Source organism: Phyllostomus hastatus, unplaced genomic scaffold (genome assembly GCF_019186645.2).
Source record: "Phyllostomus hastatus isolate PE091 unplaced genomic scaffold, TTU_PhHast_1.1 phas_contig_40, whole genome shotgun sequence".
In the NCBI taxonomy this organism is placed as follows: Eukaryota; Metazoa; Chordata; class Mammalia; order Chiroptera; family Phyllostomidae; genus Phyllostomus; species Phyllostomus hastatus.
Genome location: NW_025333872.1, coordinates 89,013,641 through 89,026,777, shown reverse-complemented (window position 1 = coordinate 89,026,777; position 13,137 = coordinate 89,013,641). Strand labels below are relative to the sequence as shown.

The window sequence follows — 13,137 nt, the reverse complement described above, 5'->3', positions numbered from 1 at the left end:
CAGCGTCTGAGGCTGGGACTTCGCTCCCTCTCCCTGAGATTCTTCCCTTCCTTTGTTGCCACGCCTTTCTCCCCGTGGTCTGACTGCCTCCCTGCTGCTGGTCCCTCCGGTGTTCCCCAAACCCCCCACCGCGCTGTAGATCGAGTAGTTGTGGGGATGCCCAAGGGTTCTCCCCCCTCTAGACATTCTGCAGGGCCCTCCCAGCAACCCCAAGCAGTCCGGGTGGAGAGAGCCTCCAGACCCACAGCTTCCAAGACCTGAATTTCCACCTGCAGCGGACCCACCCCGGCGCACGGGCGAGCGCTCTGCCCTCTCGCTCCCATCCGACCGGTTCCTCCCCTCTGCCGCCTATTTTGGAGCTTACGACACCACCCTCTTGGCCCAGCTCCTGACTCATCCCTGACTCTCATTTCTCCCTCTCCTCATGCACTTAGTGGGCAAACCCCTGTTCCCTCTGCCCCGGTGATGGGTTTGGCATCTGCTCCCCCTCGCGTGCTGTGGCTCCTTGGCAGTGCCCCTCGTCCATTTTCCAGGCTATTTCGGTGGCTCTCGTTAACTCCCCTCCTGCCTCCAGTCTCACCCCTCCCATTCACTGCCCCACTGCTCCCAGAGGCACGCTCTCAGAGCAGGGGGCAGGCTGTGCCATCCGCTTCCTCCAAAACCTTCAGTGGCCTCCCGCCACCAGCACGATCCCGACTCCTCGTGTGTGGGGTTGAAGCCCTTCACAGCCTGGCTGGCTGCCCTCCAGGTCTCCCGCCTCGCCTCCAGCTCCCTCTCCTGAGGACTCGGCCCTCCCATCTTGGTTTTGTTTATGCTGTTCCTTCGGCTTGATTTTCCTCTCGCATTTCCTCCACTTAATAAAGACATTCCTCATCCTTCAAGATACTGAAAGGCATTTTCCTTCCTCTCCCCACTCAACTGAAATTGAATACTTTACCCTTCCTCATCACTTGGCTTATACCTTCACGAATTCATCCTGTGTAGCAGATGGTGAAATAATAATGCACGGCCAGCTCCCTCGCCTCCACGTCCCTTCCCAGCAGAGCCAGGGCCTGGCTGGCCTCACGCCAAGCCAGCTCCGTGCACCGCCCACGCCCAGCGCACCTCCGGACAGTTCTCACGGCTCCCTTGGTCTCCCACTCGTTCTCTAGAAATTTACTGGTAGTCTTTTCCTTATTTTTTCTTCTTTCAAGCCCCCAAAGAAAAACACAATTTAAAAAACAAACCAAAAACCAAAACGTCTCTGCAGTGTCTCACTCACTACATGTGAACCCTCTCGGTGCAAACGGCTGGGTTAGCCGGTGCCTGGCGGGCCCGCCCTCTCTCTCTCTCCTTCATGTGGAAGTTGGGCGTTCACTGCTGCCTGGCTGCCTCCCTAGGACCTGCATGTCCTCACACACCGCTGTGCACTGGCCTCGCAGTCTCACCTTCGCTGGAATCTTGGCCGCGTGATTCTCCAGGATCAGCCTCTTCAGGTGCAGAATCCACAGGCGTTTGTCCTGCTGCGACTTCGCCTACAGGAAGGAGGTTCGGACAGTCAGACAGGTCTGGCCTCTGCCGCCACCGAGATTCCCAGGTCCCTTTAAGCCTCTGACGGCATGGAAAACACACCGTGCAGCCAGAAAGCTCTGGGAAGCCTTCCTGGCGCAGGGTGCTCATTGTCACGGAGAGCGGGCCTCGCAGGGAGCTGGGGCCTGGCTTTTACCTGAACCGTGTGCTGCAGCTTGGGGTTCTTGTAGTGGAAGACGCTGAAGCTGAGCGGCTCCTTGGGGATCACCTCCACGAGCATGAGGTTGCCACACTGCGCGGGGAGCAGAGACAGCGTGAGGTCGCTTGGAGGGGACGCAACAACGGGCCCCCGACGTCCCTGCCCGTGACCACCCTGCCCACCTACCAGGATGTGAGCTTTGTACGTAAACGTGTCGTCTCGCTTCTTCGTGATGAGAAGCGCCTTGTCGAAGAGGAAGAGGGTCCGCTCGTTCTTGGCCCGCTGGAGGCGGAAGGTCCCTTCCAGCACCAGCTCCCCGTAGCTGGTCAGGTCGGGCCCCTTCCAGTTGGTGAGCAGACTCTGGATCTCCTGGAAGACCAACAAATGGATGTGTCTTGCAATGGCACAGGAGGCGGGTGGCGAGGCCGCGAACGCACGGCGGCCCGTTCCTGGAGCCTCCAGAATGGCATCTAAATACCTGCGACAGGGCCCAGGGGATCTACGTGGGGTCTGACGGGGTCTACCATCCACGACATTCATCCACATTTCTGGGTGGTGTCGTTTAGAGTTAACAGAAATGAATCCGTTGTTGGTTCACAAGATGCCAATTACTTACTTCCATCCTAGATCACCCCCCTCCCAGGGCTGGCTGCGTCAAGAGGCCATTGGTGTGTGACCTTCTCAGTAGGCATCCTGCCCTTGACTTTCTCAGCCCCTAGCCTCTGGACAAAACCCTTGAGAGCTATGGACCCGGATAACTTCTTCCAGAAACGGAAGTCCACACCATGTATCAGTCACTTAAAACTAAAGCCTGTGGAAAATCATACAAGACATGTCATCTCAGAAAATTCCTGCTAGTAATCCCATTTATTTAGGGAAAGGAAATGAACATTTCTTCCCCACTAGGTTTTGGATGGAACCTGGTAAATATAGATTGATAACAGGACTCTGAAGTTTCTCTGGGATGTACTGTACATCCACATCGATATTTCTTAAGGAAGCTGGACGTATTACTTTGAAAAGTGAAATGTCCGCAAACAGAATCTAACTACGCAGCCCCCAGGACAGACGAATGAAACGTCTTTGGTGGAAAGTGCACGTGGAGAGGAAAGGAGAGGAGTCGGAGCCGGAGGCGGAGCCAGCGGCATCTGCAGAACGCCAAACAGATTCGCAAGGTATGAAAACCTAGTCCTTTAGCCATGTTTGGAAATGCAACAGACATCATGTCTGACATTACGTCCACAAAACATTCGAACGATGAAGCTTTAAACCCTTTTTATTGCTACAAAAAACAGACATGGCCTGAGAGATGAGAACATCCCTTTCCTTTGATTTTTGATAGTGGATTGCATCATACCGCACTCTGGCTGCCTCTCAGTGAAACCCAGGATTTTGTTCGCAGCTCTGGGCCAAATAACGTGTCTTTTATTCCTGAGTCAGGCACGGGTGTTCTGCGGAACCTGGAGTCACTCTGGGCTTTGTGTCTCACTCCAGAGACACCCAGGAGCCTGGCTACTTCCTCTGGGCCCACACGGCCTTTTGTTTTTTAATAAAGTATCTTTCGAGGTGCCCAGCACATGACCACTGGCTCAGCATCTACCAAAAGTTTTCAGGGACTTAGGGCTCAAAATGCTGGTTCCAGGAGGAGCCTTAGCAAGCCCTCGTCTGTCTTATTTTAAAAATGAGGAACCTAAAATGCAATGGTGGTTCTCATCCCACAGGAAACTGCAAAGGACCTGGCTGCAGACTCAGCTCTCCTCTCTCGGGGTCCCCTGTCCCACTACCACACGCATATCGACCACCTTGTGACTGTGCATGAACGAGTGACAGAAGACTAGAAGTTTAAGGAGAAAAACAAACAAACAAACAAACAAACAAACAAACTTTTAAACAGCTTAGAGAGAGTTCATTTCAACAAGAATTACTTCTTTGTGCCCTGGCTGGTGTGGCTTCATGGACTGAGTGCTGGCCTGTAAACCAAAGCATCGCTGGTTCGATTCCCAGTCAGGGCACATGCCTGGGTTGCAGGCCAGGTCCTCAGTGGGGGGCACGTGAAAGGCAACCACACATTGATGTTTCTCTTCCTCTCTCCCACCCTCCCCTCTGCCTAAAAATAGATAAATAAATAAATAAAATCTTTAACTAAAAAAAAAATTACTTCATTGTAATTAACATAAGATAAGGCCTCAGGAGACTCAACATTTTAACTTGGATCACCGAAGGGGATATGAGCAAGCAATTCGTTTAAAAGTTACCACGGGACTTGGTCCTAAATATTGTATTCAACGACATGGGCGTTATCGGGGTGCTGATCCTTCCTCAGGACCCGGGGGAAGACCGTGACCGAGGTGCAGCACCGAGCGGCTTTGACACCGGGTCTAGGAGAGGCCGGCGCACCTGCAGCAGCGCCAGGCGCCGCCGCCGCACGAGCTCACCTGCAGCCGGACCGCGTGCTCGTGTTTCCGCTTCATGTCGTTGATGTGCCAGGCGACCCGCTGCATCGTGTCGATGGCGTCCAGCACCACGTCGTAGCCTTCTGTGTCCTTGTCTAGGTGGTTTTCTATTTCCTTAAAAAAAAAACAAAAACAACAACCCAAACTAGATATTTTCCATTTTTCTCCATTTATTCAAGGAAACAAATGTCAATTAGTTCCCCGTGTTTTATTTCTGCTTAATTACTTACACACTACCACCCTTCTTTAAGAAGTTGAGATAACTTCCCAGAAACACCGAGGACAAAAGGGCTAGATGGGAAAGAAAAGGGAGCTAGGAAAGACAGAAGTGGATTGGAGTGTCGCGACAAAGAGCAGGAACCTGCACACAGCCGTCAAGCCTCACGGAGAGAGTATGGTTGTTGCAGCAGATGTGAGAGTGGGCATTAGAGTCAGATTTCTGAGCTTCCTGGGGCCCATGTCAGAGAGTTCTCGCTCTTACAGGATGGCAAACTTACTTACTCTTTTTCTCCCAGAGAGAGGAAGTGTCTCACACAGGGCTTGATGAATAACACATGACTGGAAAATAGCATATTATCTTTAAAAAACCCTTCCACGGCAAGTGCACATTCACGTAGTCGAGGCATCGCGGCCCACACGGTGCTCGCCAGAGACAACCCCCCAGCGTGCGGAGGAAGGCCTCCGGGTTCTCACGCTCGCTCTCTGACGGTCGGCACTCAGCCTAGCGCTGGGGTCCACGATCCCAGGAGGGAAGAAAGGGCGCGATCTCTGCTCTCATTCTTCCCAGCACGGAAGACACATGTCCCTAGAATCCTCGAGAGTGTCAGGACAGAGACTATCGCACAGTTCCTTTAACCCTTTATCTTCTCAACAGTGCCCACCAGAGAGCTGGGTGGTCAAGAAAGGCTCATCAAATTGAAGCTCTATCTTCTTACAACAAAAACAACAATAACTCTATATAACTTTGTAAAAACAGTAAGAAGATATTATGGTCCCTCAGATCGTTTCCATGACATTCATCATGCATATTCATTAAGCTAAAGGGTGGAGGTGGAGTCTTATGGTAGAACTTAGGAAGATTGGCTCTATCATTTTATAGTCATACTTTGCAACTCTTTACTTTTACTGAGTATTCACATTTTCCATCCAGCTAGAAATTGGAAGGGAACTTACATCTGCTTTCACACTCAGAAAGGGCCTATAAAACTGTATCACCAAACTAACAACTCCCAGGAAAGGCCAAGATCAACAGCAAAGCCCTGGATGGGTGGCTCAGTTGGTTGGAGGGTCATCCCGTGCACCGAAAGGTGGCGGGTTTGATCCCCAGCCAGGGCGCATACAGGAGGCCACCGATCAATGTTTCTCTCTCACATCAGTGTTCCCCTCTCTCTCTCCCGCCCTTTCCTCTCACTCTAAAATCAATAAAATTTAAAAAAAACACATATCCTCAGGTAAGGATAAGAAAACTTTTTTAGGAAAGAGGTCAACAGCCAAGTTAAAAACCATTCACTTCTTGTTTTAGCCTGAGAGGCAATCCTGTTCATCAGCGGACTCAGGAGCACGGAGTGTGTTCTTGGGCGGATCTCCACAGACGGCTACACAGCTTTGAAGCGATGTGGGCAACACAGAAGGGGCGCTCTCAATAAAGAACGAAAGCAGAAATACTTCCAAGGCATCCGGACGTTAGATTTAGATGACTCTCACGGCTGTTCTCCCCTCTTCCCTTCCTCACCAGCTGTCACAGACTGCGTGTTCGGGTCGGCCCCCGAACGCCTATGTCGAAATACGAACCCCTCACGTGGGGGCCTCTGGGAGGTGATGAGGCCATGCGGGTGGGACCCTCACGGGTTAGTGCCCTCAGGGAAGAGACCCCCGAGAGCTCTCTTGCTGCTTTAGTCCATGTGAGGGAACAGGGAGACAGCAGGAGGCTGCGACCCCCTGGGCTCTCACTGGAACTCAACCGTGCTGGCCCCCCGATCTCGGGCCTCTGGAAACGGTGAGAAATACATGTTTTTGCTAATGCCACCAAGTCTGTGGTACTTTTTTATAAACCCAGACTGACTAAGACACTGGCTATTAACTTATAGAGTAAGGGCTGATTTTTCTATCAATTAACTTTTTGTAAGGATCACGACTTGTTATATCAGACATGCTTATGTCACTGAGATCGTAGACATTTACTTTTGATTGACAGCTCTCTTCCTGCCTAGAAGTCCATATTTAGAGATCGTGGGGACATACTCGTCTTCGATGTCATATTAGCAGAGTCCAGCAGCGGTTTGTCCCAAAACAGGCATTATTTATTTAAGAACTATTTGGACACTGATTTAGCAAATTAACCCCACTAATCTAACAAGTTATTAGCATCAATTTAACAGTTAAAGTGCTATCCCCGATGTGGCTTCACAGGGCACCAGATTCTGCAAAGATGAGCCACCCAGGCAGCCAGACAGAGCTGGGAAATTTCTGGTAAAGCTGTAACATAAGGGTTCTTAACATTTTTGATGTGTATGAACTGAGCAATCCTGGCTTGTCTAAGTTAGAAACCTGGGGTCATTTAAAAAGAGATACCTATAAATTGCAGATGTGTTGACATGCAGAAAAACTCTGGATTGAAATCTCTTTCCTATTTTTTTACTTATTATTATTATTATTTTATTTTTATTTTTATTGATTGCCTGTGAGCCGCAGTGCACACGGGCAATTTACAGCCCCGCCCCGGAGCCCAGCCCCTAACCACCGCGCCAGGCTGTCTTCCTCCTACTGCATTGGCTATCCGATCCTGCCTACACATGAAAGTTACTTTCAACAACGCTTTCCCCCCATTTTTATCCACTTCCTTGGAGGATGAGAAATGAGAATGTGAGTGCTAAGTCTGCCTTTGTGCCTAAAGCCTCCTTGAATTTTGCAAAAAGAACGGGAAATGATATAGAGAACAGATACCCTGATGGGACGCTAGGCCCAGCTCAAAGATCACTCATCGCGCTGCTCACCTGTCTTCTCCCCTTTCAGCCCCTTCCCTCTGCCCCTACAAAAGCTGATCTGTGACAAATCGCTCTCCCTCCCAGCTGCCTACTGAATCAGGGCGCATGGAAATAAAACAAAACAGAAAAAGCCTGGTTTTCATTAAGATGATAACTCCCCTGCGTGAGACGGCCACGGCCCAGAGTGAGGGGCTCCGGAGCCCTCTGAGAATCGGAGCTGAAACGAACCTTTCCTGGGCTGCTGTGAATGGGGTGCAGGCCTCGGACATAAATAAATCTAATTCCTCAAAGCAGATCAGTCCGTTGTAAGGTATGAGTGTGGAGAATGTTTCCATATGTCCCCAGCCTTTTCTGATCTTTTTTTTCTCCCCTAAACCTAATACACAGACACTTAATCCTCATCCTCTGGAAAGAACCCCGGCCCAGGCAGAAACTCACGTGCAGAAGGAGGTGATACTTGAGGATCCGCTGAACTGGCTTCAGGAGATACGACCCCAGGGGCAGTGAGTGTTTCAGAGTTTCCTGACGCTCCCTGAAGAATTTGGCCAGGGTCTTGTTCCTCATGCAGTCCGTTAACACAGCCACAGATCTGCGAGAAGAATAAATATCGTCATCTCCATGGAAACGCCTGCTTAACATGGGTATTCTGGTTTTAAATGCCAGTGCAGGTATAAATGCCCTAGCACAGGTAGGGAAGCGACAGCGCTAGGGCTAGACGAGAAGGCCTCCGGGTAAGTTAGACCGAGGTGTCCCTCTGGGTGAGTGAACTAGCAAAAGGCACTCTAACGGTGACGGTAACAGAGCTTCTAAGTAGCAAGCTCCTTCCTTCCAGGGATTTGGCCCCTACAAGGACGCACAGCTTAGCAAAGGGGATGCCCACTGGCTGTTAGCCCCCACCTGTGCCCCATCCGGGTGTCTCTGTGCAGTGCCCGAACCACACATCCGTACTCAATGTCCACAGGGGAGATGGCAAGGAGGGGGCCCTTTGCACTGAGAAAAAGCAGCTCCTTCTCCCCAGGAGATCCAGCCCCAAGCTGGATGTTGTCACCCCTTCTGCTGCTGTCTTTGTATAATGCACAAACGGTGTGCCATTACGTGCAGGTCTTTGGAGACCTTGCCCCACAGTTCAGCTTCCCTCTGCGAATCTTTGAACAGACCCTTCTTTCCACCTCCAATGGCTGTGCTTATTCTAAAGACAGCTCCTGAAACAGCTGGGTAACCTGGCTCCTTAAGGAGCGCGCTGCACGGAGTGGATTAGAAAAGGGGGTCGCAATGCCTTCTCTGTTCCCGCTCCCCCAAAGGTAGGAAGGACGGCCCTGGAGCACCCTAGGAGAACAGTTGAAACAATGCTCAGATCTTCTACATAAGGCAAGCTGGTGGGCTTGCGCAGTCACACACACATATAAATCAAAGCTTTATGATCGCATAACTTAGAAGGAGGCAGGTGGAAGTCATTTCTCCCCAAGTCAGTAACCTCTTTTCAGAGTTAATTTAGGAGATCAGATAGAGGCAAACAACAAAATAAAACTCCTGGGAAGGAAGGAAGATGCAGGTCTCCTAGTTACACCATTGGAATCTCTTTGGAGCCCATCTGCTTTGAGAAGTATCTATTCACACAGGTTTATTTTCCCCTGAACTTGAGATTTTGATACTTCTTTAAAAAAATTCTATAACCAAGGAGCTTTTGTCAGAGTCAGGATCAGCTGCTCAGGGGCCACGGGCCACCCGACGGCCGCAGCTCTTGTCCGAGGGTGAGAACCCTGCCCCAGGCCCGAGCGCCCTGAACTCTGGATTCAGGGCAGCGGGCGACATCTGAGGACAGCGACCTAAGGGGGCCTGGGCCCCTCCCTGGGGGAACCGGGGCGGCCTGTGTCTCTTCACAGAGGAGCCACTGGGGCGTGACTGGTATGAGGAAGGTGGACATCTGTCAAGGTGTGCTGGCGACATTTAATATCACCAGCCCGCGTCTGAAGGGGGAGGGACAGTTGTCAGATGGGCCGAAACCCCTGGCCCTCTTGGCTTACGACAGGACGGGAAACTTTGGGCCTCGGAGAGCAACCTGACCAGAGACAAGCGGGCAAAAGAGGCAAACTTTTTCTATGACTTTGAAAACCACAGAACTGGGCAAGAACTGGATGGGCCTGCTCCACTGAAAATGCCTTAAAACGTCTTTTTTTTTTTTATGAGAATGTCTTTCAAGCATCTCCAATGCATTTTTTCCTTCCTCAAGTCAGATTCAAAATAAAAAATCACTTCCTCCAAGAAACTGCCCTTAAAACTCATCACTGGAGACTTACTCCTCCTTTATCTCAGTATATTTTGCTTCTATTGCACATTACTGAGTTCGCACTATATTAGTCTGTATTTATTAATTTGATCTTCTCCAACTCGCTATGTATCCCACTGCTGCATTCAGTTGGGTCCCGATCCTCGAAAGAATATACTCTGCCAGGAGGCAAGGGGGAGGGTTCCTGTTTCTTTTCAACATTCACCCAACTCGGAGCCATGCTGTGGGTGACAGGCTCTTAAAGACGTTCCTTCACAAATGGTCTCGCCTCTCCCCTGAAGACAGAAGCCTCGTGCATCAAAAGGTGCCTTTACTTTGTACTCTGCATTCTTATTCCTAACTCAGAGAAATCTTAATATAAACTTCCGAAATTGCAAATTCAGAAGTTCTTCTTCAAACGACCTGCGGAAGACGAGATGGGCACAGCCCTCAGCTCCCGGCAGGCCCCTCGAGGGCCCGGGGGCCGACCGTCCTGTCGGGTCCGGAACTGTGTTGACTCTGTAGAGTCCCAGGGTGTGCTCTCTTCCCTCAGGAAGACGCTGAGCTGCTGACTCTGTGACTTCTCTGCACGAGGGCCGGTGCTGGCGTCCAGCGTGAGCACCACGGGTTTATTAGTCTGGGCATCCTACAGTTCCCTGACACCCCTGCAGACATGTGGAAACTTCAGGAGAGAATCAGGGGTGTCCAAACCGCAGCACGCAGGCTGTACTTGGCCCAGGATGGCAATGGATGAGCCCCAACACAAAATCATGAATTTACTTAAACCCCTTTTTCTGCTCATCAGGTTTCATCAGTGTTTGTGTATTTAACGTGGGACCTAAGATAACTCTTCTTCTCCCGGTGTGACCCAGGGACGCCAAAAGGCTGGACACCCTGGACGTGAAACCGTGTCAGCTGTGGGTGGGTCTACGGAGGTGTGTAGGTGTTAAATGTACTAATCTGTAGGTGACTGTAGGTAATCTGTGATCTCTAGGGAAACCTGGGGGAAGTATCAAATAAGTCGCCCCAGCCCGACATCCTGACCGATACCGGGAGGAGGAAACCGCAATCCCCAGTGGCGAGTGTCCTGCCACCAGGAGGACCGAGGCCCTGGCTCCATGCCTTTCAGTCCACGCTGGCTCTCTGGGGCCACTTGAGCCGGGGCCCCGCTGGTTCTCCCCACGGAGCACCATGGGGGGTTCAGCCCGCGGCTTCTTTTCCAGGTGGGGCCCACCACCCACTTGCTGCTCAGGGACACGTCTCTGCCATGACCGGCGCAGAGCATGTAAAACCGCCCTGGCTCTCCTCGTCCTGGCTGGCCGCTGGGATAACAGCGCAAGGATCATGTGGGAAAAGGGACCACAAAAAGGCATCGGGGCTGGGGGTGGGGTGCAGAAACCTTACGAGGATGCAGTAGCGTGAGGTCTGAGGCTGGAAAAACCTCTCGGGGCCCCTTGTCAGCTATGGGACCCTTGTACCATCAATAGACCTACTGGAGCCCCATTCCTTCACCCCCGCCGTGGGGATGGGGCAGGGTGACGGCAAACTAGCACGGGCTGGGGACCTAGGACGTGCTCAGCACTGGGACGGCCCTTCTGCTTTGCTTTTAACCCCCAGGCATCTCTGGATTGCTGTGCAAGTTCAATTCAGCAACGTTTATCACTGACAGCGCTTTACAGTGACTAGGCATCAGTAAGCGCTCAATAAACGTCTCACGCACAAAACAAGACATTCAGACAGTGGTCTCAGGCCTGACTCCTCACTGAGATGGTCCCTGTAACAACGTCCAGGGGCTGCACTGCCCCCGTCCCTGAACTGCCCACCTGCCAGCGCTCCCAGTGTAGGCAACACGGAGGTGGGGTCCAGGGCGGACCATAGGTCCTCTCTTCTCGCCTAAGCTTGCCATGACCTTTCCTTTCTCCGAACTCCACAAAACTCACATAGGTCATAGAACTTAGCTAGCAGAAATACAACATCTTGTCCCCGGCCAGGTTATATACACTCAGTATCATTGCTTCTGATAGTTTTAAAGACATGGCACTCATACAAAAGGGTTAATAGACGAGACTTGTAGCCAAATACACTGGTTTACTGGGTTTTCCACTGAAGGACACCTAGCAACCTTCTGGTCTCTTTGAAGGTCTTGTGTGACTCTCCCTACCCTGGCTCTGCTGGGAGCCCGAAGCCTGAGCGGAGCAGTGCTGGGGGGCCCCCCACCTCCGCCCCCAGTAACCCGTTCTCAGCAGGTTTCCCAGTTTCCCCACAGTGTGCAGCACAGGGCCAGGCAGGTAGCGCCTGCCGCCGACAAGCACTGGACCGATGGACTCGACCGGATACAGAAGCGGAGAAAAGTACTCCCGAGCACTCACGGAGCTTACCTCGGGTAGTTCGTGCAGTACTGCGTGTAAATGTGGAACTCTTCGCTCTGCAAGGAAGCAAAAGAGGCGTTTATAGGCAAAAAAGCAGAGACAGCAACATTCACTTAAAAACAATAAAAAATAACAGCATCCGGGCTTTAAATTTGTCTCTCTGATGATGTGAGCCTATATCTCCTGAGTCCGTGTGGCAATCATTTGTGCCATATTATCTGTCTGGTGTTATATCTAGAATTCACATGCACTTGAACCCATTTGAGTTTAATAAACACTTATCGAGCATCTGCTGTGTTAGGTAAATTCGAAGGTAAATACGAAGAGGAAGGAAATAACGTTTCTGCCCAGGTGCTCATCGTCCTTTGGTAGATTATACAGTGTGGTGGGGGAGATGTAAGTAGGTCATTTACATGCCACGTGGTGAGAACGTAGCAGAAGCACGTGCAGGGCCTGAGCAAGCTGCTCTATGTGCCTGCAGGTTCCTCCTCGTGTATTCACAGAGCATACCTCGGACGGTTCGTGCAGTTCTGGGTGTAGATGTGCAACTCCTCACTCTGCAAGGAGACAAAGGGCTCCTGACCTGACCTAGAGCCTCCGGCAGCCGCCTCGTTTCCTGGTGCAGCAAGAAGTTCCAGCCCTTCCTGCAGGCTGCCCTCCCACACTCATTCCTATCGGAGCCCTGGCTCCCTCAGGTAGGAACAGCACTGGGAACCCCCAGTGTGAGCAGCAGGGATGCTCTTTGCTGCTGGGGTGATGATTAGTTCTAGGCCTTTTCAGTGGGCAGAGTTAGAAAAATGGTGTGGTTTTTTTTTTTTTAAAGATAAAATGTATCCTTTAGTTCATACTAATACTTGCAATTCAGATTCACGACTACAGCATTTTTATTAGCTTTATTCTTACCCTGTATTTTCTTCTGCCTACCAATTCCAGTTCTCAATGACACTACCATAAATACTCATTTGCTTTATCCCACAATACACTCAACAATTTCAGGGTAAAATACTGACACCACCATAGGTGATATATCATGACAGAAAATGGTTAAGGGTGTATAGGTTGAATATTGTCCATAGCATCTTTTTTAATCAGTTGGAATTTCCTCTGCGTGATTATATAACAACGTGGATACACAATTAGGCTAATTCCACTTTGCTTTCAGTTTTTGGAGACTGCTTTTTTAAACTTTAGTTTTGCTTTATAATTATGTAAAATATGTCCATGGTTTCAAAGTCAACTCTACAAGGAAATGCACAGGCAAAGAAGCCTACCTTCTATTCCTTTCCATTCTAGTTTATTTTCTCCTTTTCCCTGTCAGATGCCAATATTTAGTTGTACAGCTTATCTTCTTTATTTA

General features: G+C 50.6%; 1 protein-coding gene across 5 annotated transcripts in view; it reads right to left on the bottom strand.

The window, feature by feature from the left end:
• PLEKHG1 (pleckstrin homology and RhoGEF domain containing G1) overlaps positions 1-13,137 on the bottom strand; it is a 206,489-nt gene that overhangs the window by 24,787 nt on the left and 168,565 nt on the right. For all 5 annotated transcript variants that reach the window (XM_045843148.1, XM_045843149.1, XM_045843150.1 and 2 more), the window contains 6 exons: positions 11,790-11,836; positions 7,584-7,734; positions 4,144-4,275; positions 1,895-2,077; positions 1,706-1,801; positions 1,428-1,514 (listed from right to left, as the gene is read on the bottom strand). In XM_045843148.1, the coding sequence (XP_045699104.1) occupies positions 1,428-1,514; positions 1,706-1,801; positions 1,895-2,077; positions 4,144-4,275; positions 7,584-7,734; positions 11,790-11,836 (696 nt within the window). The remainder of the gene's footprint in view (positions 1-1,427; positions 1,515-1,705; positions 1,802-1,894; positions 2,078-4,143; positions 4,276-7,583; positions 7,735-11,789; positions 11,837-13,137) is intronic.